The 17,322-nt window shown below is 32.1% G+C and overlaps 1 protein-coding gene across 1 annotated transcript in view; it reads left to right on the top strand.

Annotated features, from left to right (window-relative positions):
* Positions 1-17,322, top strand: part of LOC143240474 (intermembrane lipid transfer protein VPS13A-like) — a 289,867-nt gene that overhangs the window by 163,641 nt on the left and 108,904 nt on the right. The window contains 1 exon segment of the mRNA XM_076482942.1: positions 16,667-16,757. Within this exon segment, the coding sequence (XP_076339057.1) occupies positions 16,667-16,757 (91 nt within the window).

The following is a 17,322-nucleotide window of genomic DNA, read 5'->3' as shown; positions in this document are numbered from 1 at the left end:
TGTGGCTAGATGGTTAGGGCTCTCAACTCATAATCTGAAAGTTATGATTTCAAATCCTCGTCACACCAAACCTGCTCGCCTTTTCAGCTGTGGGGGCACTATAATGAGATGATTAACCCCACTATTCATTGATAAAAGAGGTAACCCAAGAGTTGGTGGTGGGTGGTGATGACTAGTTGTCTTCCCTCTAGTCTTACACTTCTAAATTAGGGACAGCTAGCACAGATAATCCTCGTGTAGCTTTGCGCAAAATTCAAAAACAAACACAATTCCTCTGATCATCAACACATCAATCAAATCCCCTCTAACTCTTTTTTTTTTAAGAGAAAACAGTTTGAGGTTTTATTCCATCTTCATATAGCAACTTGTGTCTTCTTAGTAGCCCTTCTCTGAACCCTTTCAAACAATTTAGTGTTCTTTTTGAGGTATGGTACTCCAGACTAAACAGAGTACTCCAAATGTGGTCTAACTAGTCTTTCTTTTTTCACACATGAATGTTACAAAATATGTAGCATGAACAGAATATCAAATATTTTGAATATTTTGCATATCAGTAACAAATGAAGTACATAAACGTACAAATATTATTTTTGTCATATTTAGAAAACTTAAAACATTCTGCAATTTTTCTGTGACTTTATACATACTCATGTATTATAAAAGTAAAATAATTGCAAAATACCTCCCACAACTGGGGTGTATATAGTCAGGGAAGATATGGAAATTATTGAAAAAGGGGAAAATGCCAAAAGTCGGGGAATATTTTTTTGTAAGACTTTTATTCATTTGTTTTGGTCAGTAATCACTAACAGAAATGTACTGGCTATCTAGTATATAGTAAGCTCAATAACTCATCTGAAGTAGATAATATAATATAGTGATATATAGTTTATGTTTATGTATATATAGGTTTGTTATAAGTTAAAAAAACAAGCCAAAACAAAAATAAGTTAAAAATGCTGCACTAACTGAAAAGATCCCAGGGTACAAGCTGTAATGTAGGATTATAAAATCTACCCTAAGTTTTGGAGGTGACTGTGGAAGGTTGGGGATACACTGTCTATTAGTCTTAACTCCATTCACCAGTCTTGCATAAGAAATAACAGAATAGCAATAGATATAGAAATAAAAATTAGGAGAGCAAAATGTGTGTGCTCAAGCCCACATAGTCCCATATCTATATCACCCTTTACTGCCTGCAGACAGTTGTGGGAAGATGACTGCTCTCCCAAGTAGAAAAGAAAAAATTTATTGAAATAAAAATAAGAAAAAGGAAATAAGGTACTATCATTTTGCTTATTTAACTTAATTAACATATATTAATTTTCACTGTAATATATTCAACATATGTGAATTGTCACACTTTCCATTACATTGTTCAATCTTTATGAAGCTAAGTGTAATAGCCTTAACTAGTGACATATTGTGAAACTATACTGCTAAAAAAAATTAAAGGAACAAGTACATATTTCAGAATAATTTTGTCATAACTAAATTTATGTATGAAAATCATATCCATTCATCTTTAAGTGTATTTTTTAAGTTTGTGAGTGAAGTTTGAAGCAATTCAAACAAAACTCATATCACTTAAAGAGAATACATCTCAAAATACCCTATATAAGGCTGTTACATGAAACTATGCATTCCTCATTTATTCTCAAAACAAACACCAACATGGATTGTTTGTGGCTCATTTTGTCAATGTGTAACTTCATTTTGTGTACCCAAGCAGTCAGGTGCCATCTGACTGAAAACAAAGTGGTCAGGGTGGTCCAGATGATGGAGGGTGGCACAATGCGTCAGTGTGTCACCAAGCGTCATCAATTGACTTTGGCAACACTACCAAGAGACGAACTCTTATGGCAGGAATACAGGTCAAGGCTGTCATCAATGTACAACAGCCAGAGAGGACCTCTACATTGTGATTACTGCTCTGTGGGACATGTTAGCTATGGCACAGTCACTGCAAAATCACCTTCAGCATTCCACTGGAACCCGTGTGTCAACCCAAACAGTTCTCTATCATTTGCAAAGTGCGCCTTAGGGCCAAACAGCCTGCAAGAAGTATTATTCTGACAGAGCAACATCGTGCAGCCAGGTTGGAGTTTGCTCGTTAGCACCTGGACTGGGAACTTCATCAATGGGCTATCGTGCTGTGGACAGGCGAGAACAGGTTCACTGTGTCTCATGATGATGGACGTGCAAGAGTGTGGAGACGCCGAGGAGAGCAATATTTCGCCTGTAACATTATGCAAGTTGTCGCTTATGGAGGAGGTTCTGTAATGGTCTGGGCAGGCACATGCTTGGGTGGCTGCACAGACTTGCTCTTAATTGATAGGGGTGCTCTAAACATACAACAATACAGAGGCAAAATTCTGGAACCTATTGTGAGGCCTTTTGCCAGTGCTGTTGGCAATGGGTTCATTCTCATGCAGGTTAACATGAGGGGCCACGTCTCCAGATTGTGTATGGACTTCGTTTACAAGGAAGGAATAGAGACTTTTGAATGGCCTGCCAAATCTCCAGATTTAAATCCAATTGAACATTGTTGGGATATGTTGTTGAGCCATGTTAGCAAACACCAGCACCCTCCTCTGAATGTATAGGAACTCCGACAAGCCTTGGTAGACGAGTGGGCTGCCATACCCCAAGATAACATTGACAGACTGATTCATAGTGTGTCAAATCGGTGTCAGGAGTGTGTCACGGCCAATGAAGATCACACTAGATATTGAATGTTTCAAACATTTGTTGAATAAATGCATATAAACTGTTTAAAGTATTGTTTCATATGAGATATCAGTTTTGGTGGTATTGATCATTTTAAAAAATTTATTTCTCCATGTTTCACCATTCATCACACATTAAAAAAAGGATACAGATAGAACTGAAATGAGGCAAATTACCTAAAAAAATAAAAATATTATCACATTTGGAATACTAAGATAAATTATATAATAAAACGTACTTGTTCCTTTAATTTTTTTGAGCAGTGAGCTGATTACAGCAATTATATTGCTGCAAGTGTTATAAAATGTAATAAATGTAGTGTGAAATATGTCGGCAAACTTCAAAGCTATTGCATATACATATAAATGTACATAGATCTTAAGTTAAAAACAATTTAATGAATTCTGTAGGATTAAAACATTTCAGGATTCATCCTTTTACCTCTGTTAAGATAACTATATTAGAAATTGTTAATGAAGACACCAATAGACTTCAACGAGAAAACTTCTACATTTTGAAACTAAGAACATTATATCCTTATGGATTAAGCCAAGATTTTCATAATTCTACTGCTTTGGATTTGGGTATTGATTATTGTATTTGCTAATTTTTTCTTTATAGATAACTTTTTCATAAAAAATAGGAAAATTAGAGGTAAAGGAAATAATAAAAAATAGGTTAATGTTAATTTTTCAGAATTTTGCAGTTATTTGGATAATAGTTTTTATACTAGTATTAGTGTACATAAATTAGTTGTTTTTTTTTAAATCAACTTAATCTTCCCAAAATAAAATGATGTAATAAAAAATTTGATTTTCAAAATGATCATGCAAAACACTTACTTGTAGACATAAAATATCAGTTAAAAGTTTAACCAATAAATGATTTATCAAGTTTTGAAAAAGAGAAGTGATAATTCAAATCTTCATATTTGGTAATTGATCTTAGAATATTCAATGATTTGCAGGTTTCTAAAATTATTCATTAATCCATAAAAATATTTTTCCTTGTAAAAATTTAAAGCTATAAATCAGTAATTTGAATATTATAAAGGACAAAATATTATTTGAAATACTCAAAAAGGATCTAAATACAGAATAGCCACAAAATGTAATAACAATAATATTCTAAAATCTATTGAAAACAATATTGATGAATATATTTTAAAACTTCACTATATTACATCTTATCTGCCTAGATAGTTTCTGGAATGGAAGTTATATCTACTTAAAAAAATAAAAATAAAATTAGTCCCCCACTGGTACAGCTCTTTAAGTCTACAAATTTGCAATACTAAAATCAGGCGTTTGATTCCCCTAGGTGGACACAGCAGATAGCCCAATCCTGCTTTGCTAAAAGAAACACACACACACCACACACAATATAAAATTAAAGAAGTATCTTACAGATTTATCATTTCATCAGTTATAAAATAAGATTCAAGAACTGCAAGAAAAATGTTATAATTCCTGTTGATAAAGCTAACTATAACATTGGTATCATTTGTAATAAAGTTGTATGTATTAATTATGAAAAAGAAATGAATAGTACACAAAAATTTAAACTTGTTAACCAATCCAAAGATACAGTAATTAATAATTTTTGTTGAAGCTAAACAAAATTCTTATGTACATATACTGTTTCTTTATGCTGTTCTCAAACTGTATAAATCTCCAATTGAATCTAGATTTATTTCTAATTCAGTAGGAACAATTATTAAACAACTGTCTATATTATTAAATAAATTACTCAATATTGTACTTGATAAAATTAAAAATGCAAGTGTGAATAATCAAACATTTGATTTCACCACATTGTACACCACAATTCCATTAAAATATTAATCTTTATTTTAAATTCATTTATGGAACTATTCTGCTGTTCTTTTATAGAACTAGAAAAAAGGAAATGTAGCTCGAAAAACACAAATGATGTATTAAGTTTTTGTATTTATTATAATTATATATTTTTCAATAAACAGGTTTTAAACAAGTAATAGGAGGTCCAATGGGAGCGATAACTACTCTACTTGTATATCAAATTTATATCTTTACAATTATGAGAATATATTTATTGAAAACTATACAAATCCAGATGTTGTACCTTAACTTCCAGGTACATAGATGGTTTAATTAGTATAAATAATCTTGAAATAAATTATTATTTACACTATTTATCCAGCAGATTTAGAAATTGAAAATATTTCAATGTCTAATACAGAAATACATTATTTACATTTAGAAATTAAAATAATTGGTAAGGATATTGATGTCAATGTTTTTGATAAAAGAAAATATTTTGCTTTTCCAATTTATAGTTTACCCTCTTTTAATAGTAATGTACCATACACTTTTGTTATAAATATTATAATTTTGCAATCATTCAGATATTGTAAAATTTGTAATAAATTACAATATTTTATAAATAATGTTTGAAATAATGATACAAAAATTAATAGTTAATTAATTTAATAAAGAAACTTTGAATAAAATTATTAAACTATTCTGTAACAAATATAAGATTATATTAAATAAATATAAAGAAATAAAATTAGAAAAATTTTACTTAAAATTTCTAATAACTTATCTTCAATTATGAATAAGTTCATTTAACAATTTGGCACTACTTTATGTGGATGCACGCCTTTCCGCATATAAAGGCTTGTTTAGAATAGGATAGTCACAGTAGACTTGGTGAATGAGTGATGGTTGTGAGCTGTACTAGTTTGTTTGGATAACTGGATGGGACACTTCATGCTGGTATAGTTCGTTTGCTGTGCTGTCAATTAGCATATTTCTACCATATTGGGGGCTGGAATACTAACTTAAAGAGGTAAGTTTTCAACTTACCCCTAAATGGTAGTATCTTGTTTCCTTATTTTCTTTTTTCTTATTTTTATTTCAATAAATATTTTCTTCTTTACTTGGGAGAGCAGTCACCTTTCTACAACTCTCTGCAGGCAGATGTGGGACATTGTGAGCTTGAGCACCCACATGTCACTCTTCTAATATCTACTGCAACTCTATATTTCTTATCTGAGACTGGTGAATGGAGGTTAAGATTGATAGACATTGTATCCCCACCACAATGTGGGTAGTGTTCTTCAGTAACCTCAAAAACGTAGGGTACATTTTATAATCCCACATTATAGTTTGTGCTCTGGGATATTTTCAGTTAGTGCAGCATTTTTTGTTAAATTTATTTTTGTTTTGGTTTGTTTTTAAGTTATTACGAACTAATACACTTAGTCAGAGGTTTGAATTTGCTGTTTTTAATGCAGTCCTTCCTTGTAATTTTGCCTATTTAACTTCATTAAAATGTATTAATCTAAATGTTTATATATATATATATATCTGAATGGTCAGGGATTTTATTTTTCAAGTTCTGTTTATAACCTAAGAACACACAAGACAGTCTCATTTCTTCAATTGACTTCAAAATCATACATTAAAAGGTATTATGCAAACAAATGAAGAACATTAATAATAATAATAATGACTACGCCTTGTGTACTTAAGCTCAGAGAATTTCAAGTTAACCTGTAGTTTACCACCAGTAATAATGCATGATAGCACCTTTGCTATACCACTTAAATGGTAATAAATCAAAAACTAGAAACTTCAAACAAATATAATACAGACCTTAAACCTTGTTCACATGTGTAAACTAATTCAATTGATCCTTTTGCAATGAGCTCAGTAAAACATAGATGATTTAAGTATGTGTACCTTTACAAAATTTGGTAGACTTTTAGTAAAGATAGCAAGTCTTTCCTTCACAAAAAGTCAAATTTTTAATGAAATATTTGTACTAAAGAATTGTTTGTGAAAACATTGCGTCTGTTTCTTTATCAGACTGAATGTGAAGTGATTTTTCATTTTGTGATTAAACAACTATTCATCATTCCCAAAATCTCAAATGTTATTTGTTAATCTCTAATACTTTCTAAATACAATTCAAATGTTTGTTTTCAGTAAAACTTTATATTTGTTTGTTATTTTCTCCACCCTAACTATTTGACTGACCATTTAACCACCATAAAAAATTTGGAACTAGATGTAAATTGTTTTTCTCATTCTAGAATGAATATGGATTATAACACAAAACCACAATTGTTTAGTCTAAATAGCTTAAATTTCATAACATTAAGCATTTATATATAGTTATCATTTTTATTATACTTACATTTCAGTCTTGCCTGGCTAACACTACATAACTTGTGTTGACACAGCTCACATGCACTCAGGTTACTGTATCCAATAATGTAAAACTGAATTTCAGTCTTTACGAAGTGACCAATCTTAGCTGTGCCATTGTGAACTAGTATTTGATAAAATACAATCACATTTCAATAATTATACATTATACATGTATATGGAGAATTACTATTTACAAATAATGACTTTTTTTTTGTAAAATGTAATTTATTGATAAAACAGAACATGAATGTGACAATAGGAACCATTTATTAAACATTTTAGAATACTCACAGTTCCATCACCAGTAATATAGAGGTACAAAACAAAGAAACAATATTTATCAACATAAATATATTCATAAAAGTAAATAATTTGAATATACAAATATAAGATGAGGAAATGAAATAATGTGGCACAGATGAATTAGTTAAATTAAAATAAGTTTAAATCTAATGAAGACTGTGTATTATTTAGGAATGGAAGGAGAGTTTTTATGTATTATGTTTTTTAAACTTAATTTTCTTGAAGCACAAAACAGCAAATACATAAATATAGCACATAATTATATTGTCCATAAATATAGCACATAATTATATCATCCAGTTACAATGAACTTTGTAGTTCTTTACTGCTTTCTCAGGTCTTCAAATTTCACATTTTCCACAAAATAATTTTCAAGGTTTTATGTATATGCACATTTGTAGTAAATAAAAGATCATAAATAACTACATCAATACCATAGAATTCAAACATAATTTAAAGTGGCTGGGAAAATTACTAGGGAGGCACTCTGAGCTTTTGATTGGTTGTTCACATATCATATTGAAATAAGTCTGTATTATGGACAATTTCCAAGAATGGAAAGAAGTGAATGAGGCCACTATGTTTGATTTAGTACATACTCCATATCTCAGAAAAAAAAAATATGATTTGTATTTTATATTCCAGCTTGTCAGTATTAGTAATTTGAGTTCCTAATTTGTGGAAATCTGATGTAGCATCTGTCAGGAGTTAGCAAAACTAATTTATTTGAAAGAAAAATGTGTAAACAGAGCAATTAATATAATTTCTAACTAGGCACAAGAGTATGCTATTAGTGAGTACGGTAGGCAGTAATCCCAATGTGGGGATGGATCCAGTTAATAATGGCAGCCTGGACATTGTATGTGGTGGCATGTATGCCAGGATGTTAGCAGAATCTAGACAAAGGGATAGAAATGAAAAGTTCTTCATTAATCAAGTATACAAAACTGACTGTAGTCCAACTAATCTCCTTTAATGTCTAAAAAATGGTCACAAAAATATTGAATTCCTTCTTCTCCATCCATTCACTATTCTCTAGAATATCATATACAGCCCAGAGTACTAATTGTAGTCAAACATTATGTGTATTGCATGGAAGTAGATAATCTTTCATCTACTCCTTATCTCACCATTCGTTATCCTTGTCATGACTTGTCTTGTTTTAAGAAGTAATATCTGTAGATTGTACTATGACTCCTTATAGGATAGAATTGAATAAATTTATGAAATGATGACTTCCACCTAGAAGTTACAGCCTCACTGGAATCCAAAACTTTAACTCGTAGAAAGTGTTAAAATAATAACAAAACATTTTATTATACAGTTTTTGGTATGTATGGATGGAAAAATATCAGAAACTGGAGAGCATTTGGGATGGAAGGAAAATGTGTATTTCATCACTCATTCACCATATTTCTTATATTTGTCCATCCCAACAACTTTAAATAGTTTTTGTCACTATTATACTTCATCATAGAAATCATGTATTTGTGAACATTTGTGTCACATTACAACAAAACTATAGTTTTAAGAATTTTTTAAAATTTTCTTTTTAAATAAATGAATTAAATCATAAATAATTCAATTATAACATACAATATGATGCTAATTTCTCTGACATACACTTATAACAAAATTAATTAATTTAATTTAAATGTAATTCGGTAAAACCTCATAACTTCTCCTTTTTTGTAAATAGTCCCTTATATACATTTACTTCTATATATGATATGTGAGTAACCATTCAGAAGCTCAGAATGTCCCCTCAGTGATTTTCTCATCCATTTCCAAATATAATGGCATTCTCTCTCTTTTTATGTGCCCAACCTTTGAGTTGGTAAAGTGAATATTTAGTCTGTTTATGATTTCATATTTTTTAGATAGAAGCACAGTTTAGTTATTAAACATGATAACTTATGATGAAATTCTTTAGTATCAATGAAGTAATTAATGATTTTTTGGTTATTCATATGTATATATAACTTTCATTTCACAACTCCCACATGCAAAATTTCTTGAGGCTTAGCATGTTAAGACAAGCAACAATAAGTACAAAGGTCATAATTAGAAGAGATACTTGTTTGATTTATTTCTTTATTTACTATTTTAAGAAAAATAAGATTAAGAACTTCTTTGTTAATTATAGTTGTTTACATACACATACAACGTATAATAATTGAAATGTAACTGTATTTTACCAAGTACTAGTTCACTGAAACATAGCCAAAATGTATCACTTTGTAAAAACTAAAGGTCGGTTCTGTATTATTGAATGTGGTAAAATAAGTGCACCAAGAAATTGTAACTTCTGTATTGTTAGCCAGGCACATTTAAAAAGTTAGTATAATAAAAATAATAAATCTATGTAAATGTACAATTTTATAAGATTTAAGGTATTTATGTTTTTGATTTATGATCTGTTGTCATTCCAGAATGAAAAAGGCCTAACTTATATTTATTCTTTAATTTTCTATGGTAGTTATAACACCTATCAAATCAACTGACCCATACAGAGATTTATTAGTGAAAATGACAAAATATAAAGTTTTTTTTATGAATTCTTTGATAAAATCATCTGTACATAATAAGGATTTCACATATGAAATTTTAAATTTTTATGATGCATAAAGGTATTTTTAATCTTAAAATGAAAATTACTTTGTATGTAGAATAATTATCGTTCAAGAGTAAAAGAGGCACAAGAAAAACATTGCATAGTACATGTTAAAACTTAATAGAAAAATCTGATATTTTGCATGTGAAATGTTTTCTGATAATCTGCTAAATTTTATTAATGTACACTTACTAATTTAAAAGTAATAGATAGAAAACTATAATAAGTACAAAATGGTTATGAGGTCAGTCCCAGGGACAATCCTGTACTGAAAAAGTTAATTGTGACATTATTCACTAGTTTCCTCCCCTATAGCATGGTCTGTTGTCATTATATCAGAAATGACTGTCTCTCTCACATGGTGTTCAGAATCCAAATATACAAGAAATGTACAGAGTCTTGTAATGTAACATAACCTAAACATGGTTCTGTGCTGCACACTCTTCAAAAATTTATAATTAAATCATATCATAGCAAAGCTGTTATCCAACATGCTTATTATCCTTTTGGGGTTTTCAAAGCTGATCTGTCATTTGAATAATACCTGGTTCACTCAAACAGTACACTTTCTACCATACAATTAGTACTGGAAGTGTTTTATGAAGGCAACAGTTGCAATTTCTTTCTTTCTTTGTCATACATCATCTGTGTTCCAGAGCTATAAACATATGACTACTGTATTGATTACCTTTTCTACTCCATTCTCCAGCTTTGATAACTCTTATTTAATTTTGTTATCACTGGTCTTGGATTCTAAGAGGAATTTACAATCCTTTTATGGATATTTTAATGTTGGGACTTATACTAAAGCACATTTTAGGGATTTGAATGCTTGCATTCTTTCTTCAACTTGAATTATTTCTTCCTTTGTGGAAGACAATAATAGTGAGAACATTGCCATGAACTGTTGGTAGTATAATGCAAAATCAAGGATACTAAGTCTTTTCATAGGTCTGGTCATAGGTTAAAGCATATTTCACACTACAGCTATTTTAGCAGAATCATTGTAGATTCTTTTTTTACTCAAAATATGACCATATTATTTCAATTTTGTGTGTATGAGTCATATTTACTAGGTTTTAGTTGATAACCTGCCTTTTTATGTTTGGTTTGTTTGTTTTGTGAATTTCGTGCAAAGCTACACGAGGGCTATCTGCACTAGCCATCCCTAATTTTGCAGTGTAAGACAAGAGGGAAGGCAGGTAGTCATCACCACCCACTGCCAACTCTTGGGCTACTCTTTCACCAATGAATAGTGAAATTGACTGTCACATTATAACGCCTCCATGGCTGAATTGGTAAGCATGTTTGGTGCAACTGGGATTCGAACCTTCGACCCTCAGATTACAAGTCAAACACTTTAACCCACCTGGCCATGCCAGGCCTTTTATGTTTGGAATATCCTTTTCAAATTTTCTTTGGCAGCCATGTTGAACATGCCACAGGATATGGTGTGAAATACAAAAAAATTATTTGTTATGCTAAAGGCAATGTTGGATCTGCTTTTATCATCCATTCAACTCACTAGTGTCCAGATTCTTGGTCTGAAATATTGAATCAATAGACCATTTTTAACACATTCAGATATTCATCTGTTTATGATGATGGAAAAATGTTAACTTAAGATACTATGCTCATCTACCTAAAATCAATGCAGCATCTGGGTATACTTTCCTTCTTTCAGACAATAATTGTTGGAGATAACCAAACATTTCCTCAAAGCTGTATAGTTCCATTGTATTTAAGCATCAACAACTTCCATAGTGCTTCAGAGAAGACTATATAGCAGTTGTGTAATCAGATGTATTTTAAATGTATCTGTGTGATATTATGTGAATGTGGTTTGATCCAGATGGCCATCTAGTGCAATAAATACATTGATGTATTCTGCTAATGCATCACTGAGTTGCTGCAGCTGTTTTTTGTCTAGATTGTATGCAGAATTCTTAACTAGTGGTTTCAGTTGTGTTGGTATCAAACCATTTACCTTTGTATGTGGTGCTGTGTAACTAATCCTAGTATTGGTTCCTATTGATAGTACTGATTATTTAGCATGCCTATTATTTGTAGCTGGATAAATCTGTTATCCATATTTACAGAACAAAGCTGGGACTTCACCCTTCTTTAGTTAGATAACTGCTTGAGCTAATGCTGTTTTTTTATGGACATGAAATGGACCATTTCATGTTAGGGCTAAATAACTGCATTACACAGCACTAACAGAATACATAATGTCTTTAATGAGCTTACAGAACACTTCATATTTACATATGAGTACTGTGCCTTTTTACTACTGTATAAACTTGTACAGTCCTCTATTTCTAGAAACCATCTGGCTAGCATTGGTTATATTGCTGTGGAATATCACTTCATAAAAACTGACTCATAAGCTCTGTAATACATCTGTTTCAAGAATACTAATGCAAAAACTGAGGTCAGTAACAGTTCCTTTGTTTTTTAAATGACACCTCCTTGACATAATTAGAGTATGACCTTCACATTCATGTGTGGTTTACTAGAACAGAGTTTCTGTAGCCTAGGCCAAATTGTAATTTTCTTAAAATACTTGATATGCTACAATGTGCATTTGTGTTCTTCTCACTGTTGTGTTAACCAAAAACTCATTTCTTGCTCGTATACTTTGACAAGTATGTACAAAGTCCTACCAATCTTGAGAGAACTGGGCTGATCACTGAACATTTTGTTATGTGCTGTACTTGCCCACATTGATGGCCATACTTGGGTATATATAGCTTTCAAGAGTTACAGCTGCAGTTTTTATTGCTTGCTGTTAACTTCTAAACCTGCTGCACCATTTCTTACAACAGATAGACTTGTTTATTTAGTGTTCATCAGGATGGAAGAGTAAGTGCTTTATCCACCTTTCTGGACAACATTTGTGTGGAGGTATCATGGCATGTGCTGTGATCAGATGAACCATTGGAGCATTTGGATAGCATTTGTTCATTGATAACAGTTTTGCTGCATTGCAATATCAAGATATATGGGTGGTTAACTAATCTTGGCTGGACTTAAGCCTGGCACAACATCTATGTCTGTATAGGATGGGTTGTCCAAAATAAAGTCACTACAGCTTTTGCCACATAATTTTTCCCATTATGCAGTTTATTTAAAAACTACTACTTTTGCATTTTGATGGTAAGTGCCTTAAGGAAGATGAAAACTTCTCTTACACTCAGATGATTCTACATCATCTCACTTGTTAGCTTTTTCACAGGCATGTTCACAAGGATATTCTTGAAATCTGCTGAGTCCATTGCAGGGTAAGCTTTACCATGTAGAAGGGGCAGATTAAGTAAGTGGTTAATCTTATAGTGGCACTCCTCCTTTGAGCCTTAAATTCAACTCAGTAGACTACACTATACATGCAAAAACGGCTCGTTTGGGTTGAGAAAATATTTTACGTAGAAGAGCAAACAACGTTTCGACCTTCTTTGGTGAACCTGACGATGACTGAAGAAGGTCGAAACGTTGTTCGCTTTTCTATGTAAAATATTTTCTCAACCCAAACGAGCCATTTTTCCATATATATTTCTCTACAAGTGGGTTTTCTCAACATCACTGAGTAGACTACACTGCTTTTTACAATGTTCCAACTCCAGTGCGAAATCAGTAATGACTCATAGTTGCATCCTTATCCAGTTATTATGAATCTAAGGCTAGATTCAAAAGCAAGGGTCAAACAACCATATTCAGAGTCCAACCATTCCAGTTCATTATCTGTCTGAAAAACTTCATCAAACAGTCCAAATCTTTCTTTGGTCTACTTTCGAATGTTGCTTATCGGGATCAGTAATTGTGGTCAAAAACCCTCCAACTTCCTGATCATGTCTGACTGAGATGTCCTCAAACATGTCAGCACAACATGGTAGAATCTTTAATAGTTCCTGAGTTATTGATCCAGGATTATTGAGGAACAAAATGTTTCAGACAACTAGTTTATCAACCCTGCCTAACTGTGTTCTTTTTCTTGAATCATTTACACTTTTGCAATATACTTCATGGCCAATAAAGTTTCATCACTGCCTCATGTCCAACTTTATTCATAGTTTGGCACTTGCTATTTCACTTGTTGTTAAGATGACTTCAGTTGACAGTCCTTTCTATCAACAGTGTCCTCAATCTCATTCTACTGTTTTGGATGATTTTGATCAGGGTTGTGTTGAATAACTCTGACTAACTTAAGTCTGAGAGTCACCTACAAACCCTTCTACCTGGTCTTGAACTCACCAGCATGGAAAGGTGTCAAAACTTGAAAATGGGTCCCCTATGATTTGACAGAAGCCAACCTTAGAGCTCGAGTGGACATTTGTACTTCTCTGCACTCTCATGAACGTAACTCACCTTTTTTGAGAGGTTAGTGACTGGAGATGAAAAATTAATATATTATAAAAAATGTTAAATGCTGCAGACAATGGCTCAGTGCAGGTAAACTGGCTAAAGCACAGCCCAAAATGGACCTTCACCTTAGGAAAGTCCTGTTAAGCATTTGGTGGGATACTGTTGGTGTGATCCACTTTCAGTTGCTGCCACTTAATGTAACAATTACATCAGACTTCTACTGTCAATAGTTAGTGCACTTGAATGTTGCACTGAAAGAAAAGAGGCCTGCTTTGATCAGTCACTAAGGCGTTGTGTTATATTAGGATAATGCACGGCCTCGTACAGCAAGGATCACATTTGCAAAGATTGAAGAGCTAGACTGGGAAAAACTTCCACATCCTCCTTATTCTCCAGACCTTGCTTTAACTGATTATTATTTATTCCAAAGTTCACAGAACTATCTTGATGGAAAAGAGCTTGGAACACATGATGTCAAAACTACCCTCTCTACAGTCTTTTCCTCAAAACCTCAAACATTTTATAGAAGTGACATTCAGAAGCTTATGAATCATTGGCAAGAAGTACAGTCATGTGATAAAGTTAGGACACCCTCTAAAAGCCTGTGTATTTTTGTAACATTTTTGGATATATAAATATTTAATCTCAATTTTAACAATACTGAGAGATTATAGGAATACAACTAAACAGTTAAAACTGAAGAAAAGACTTTTCAAGATCTTCTGTAAATGTAATTCTACAAAAATGCATATTCTAACTGAGGAAAAAAGTTAGGACAACCCCACATTTATTCCCATTTAAAATGGCTCAACTCATACACAGGTGTATCACACCAGGTGCACATGATTAGAAGATTGTTACTCAGCATTTTGAATGAGACTTGCACTATTTAAACCTCAGACATTTAGTTTGGTGTGTTCCTGACTGTTGAAGTGAGAGTGAGCACTATGGTGAGAGCAAAAGAGCTGTTTGAGGCCTTCAGAAAAAAAATTGTAGCAGCTTATGAGTCTGGTAAGGGATTTAAAAAGATCCCAAAAGATTTTGAAATCAGCCATTCCACTGTCCAGAAAATAGTCAACAAGTGGAGGGCTTTCAAAACAACTGCCAACATGCCCAGGTCTGGTCGTCCAAGCAAGTTCACCCTGAGAGCAGACTGCAAGATGCTAAAAGAGGTCTCCAAACACCCTAACATGTCATCACAGGACCTACAGCAGGCTCTGGCTACTGTTGATGTGAAAGTGGATGCCACTACAATCAGAAAGAGACTGCACAAGAGTAACTTGCATGGGAGGTGTGCAAGAAGGAAACCTTTGCTCTCTAAGAGAAACATCAAGGTCATACTGAAGTTTCCCAGAGAGAATGTAGACAAAGACCAGGACTTTTGGAATAATGTTCTTTGGACAGATGAGTCCAAAATTGAATTATTTGGACACCAGAACAGAGGACATGTTTAGCGTAAACCAAATACAGCATTCCAGAAAAAGAACCTCATATCAACTGTAAAGCATTGAGGTGGAAGTGTCATGGTTTGGGGCTGCTTTGCTGCAGCAGGATCTGGACAGCTCACAATCATAGAATCCACCATGAATTTTAATGTGTATCAGAGGGTGCTTGAGGATCATGTGAGACCATCTGCACAAAAATTAAAGCTGAAGCAAAACTGGACCCTGCAACACGACAATGACCCAAAACATACCAGTAAATTCACCAAGGACTGGCTGAAAACTAAGAAATGGAGAGTCCTGGAATGGCCGAGTCAAAGCCCAGATCTTAATCCCATTGAGATGCTGTGGGGTGACTTGAAACGGGCTGTACATGCAAGAAACCCCTCAAACATCTCACAGCTGAAAGAATTCTGCATTGAGGAGTAGGACAAATTTCTTCAGAGCGATGTCATAGACTGGTAGATTGTTACAAGAAACATATCACTACAGTTATTTCAGCCAAAGGGGGTAATGCTAGCTATTAAGAGGTAGGGTGTCCTAACTTTTTCCTCACTTAGAATATGCATTTTTGTAGAATTACATTTACAGAAGATCTTGAAAAATCTTTTCTTCAGTTTTGTGTTTTTAATTATATTCCTATAATCTCTCAGTATTGTTGAAATTGAGATTAAATATCTATATATCCAAAAATGTTACAAAAGTACACAGTCTTTCATAGGATGTCCTAACTTTTTCACATGACTGTAATTAATAATAATAGAACATACATTATTGATTAAATAGCATTAAAAGCATTTGAAATCCTTTTTCTTTTTCTGTACCTAAAATTTGCCATTACATAAGGGATGACCTGATTGATATGAAAAAAGTTTGACCGAGATATTTCAACCATATTTTAGACATGTAAAGATGAGATACAGGTATGTTTTTTGTGTGTGTGTGTATGGAAATCTTTACTATTGTTTAAAAACATATTTCATAAAATATTTTTGTATGGCTTCATTTATATTTAGATCAACGTAGGTCAGAAGGATTTGAGCACAGTCTTTTCAATTTATCAAGAAAACTTTGCTGAAGGAAACTTTCTAGAATCAAAAAAGCAAGGTATTGAAAACTTTAAATGGTTAGTAATTAAATCTAATTATTTAAGAATTTTAGGCCACAGTAATAATGAGTACAATATAGACTTGATAACTAAAATAGGAAGATAAAAAAGACTTGGAAAAAAATAATTTATTTAAGTGTGTAAATATTATGTAGTAATTTAAATTGGAAATGTCTTACAATTATAAACTAACATTCACTAAAATGATTCAAGTTCAACATAAAATATTATTGTTTAATCTAGCTTAAAATTAACATTCTATAAGAAAAAACTACAATAAGAATTATTGTTTTTCAAAATTCTAACAAACAGTCATTGCAGTTTATAAAAATTATAAATGTATTTATCTGTATTATCTATTATACAAACCTTTTTTAAATGTAGATGTTTAACATTATTTTAATGCAAATGATAAAACATCAAACCTTAAGATTTTAGCTATACTGCTAATAGGAGCTCTATTATTTATATGCTTCAAAGTTAATGGTTCTTTTGAGGGTGACTGGATGTACAACTTGAAATATATTTAGAGATTATTTAAATCTGATTGTTCTGTTTTTATGT

Source organism: Tachypleus tridentatus, chromosome 13 (assembly GCF_004210375.1).
Source record: "Tachypleus tridentatus isolate NWPU-2018 chromosome 13, ASM421037v1, whole genome shotgun sequence".
Taxonomy (NCBI): domain Eukaryota; kingdom Metazoa; phylum Arthropoda; class Merostomata; order Xiphosura; family Limulidae; genus Tachypleus; species Tachypleus tridentatus.
The sequence above is the reverse complement of the archived record's forward strand: the minus strand, read 5'-3'. Positions and strand labels throughout refer to the sequence as shown.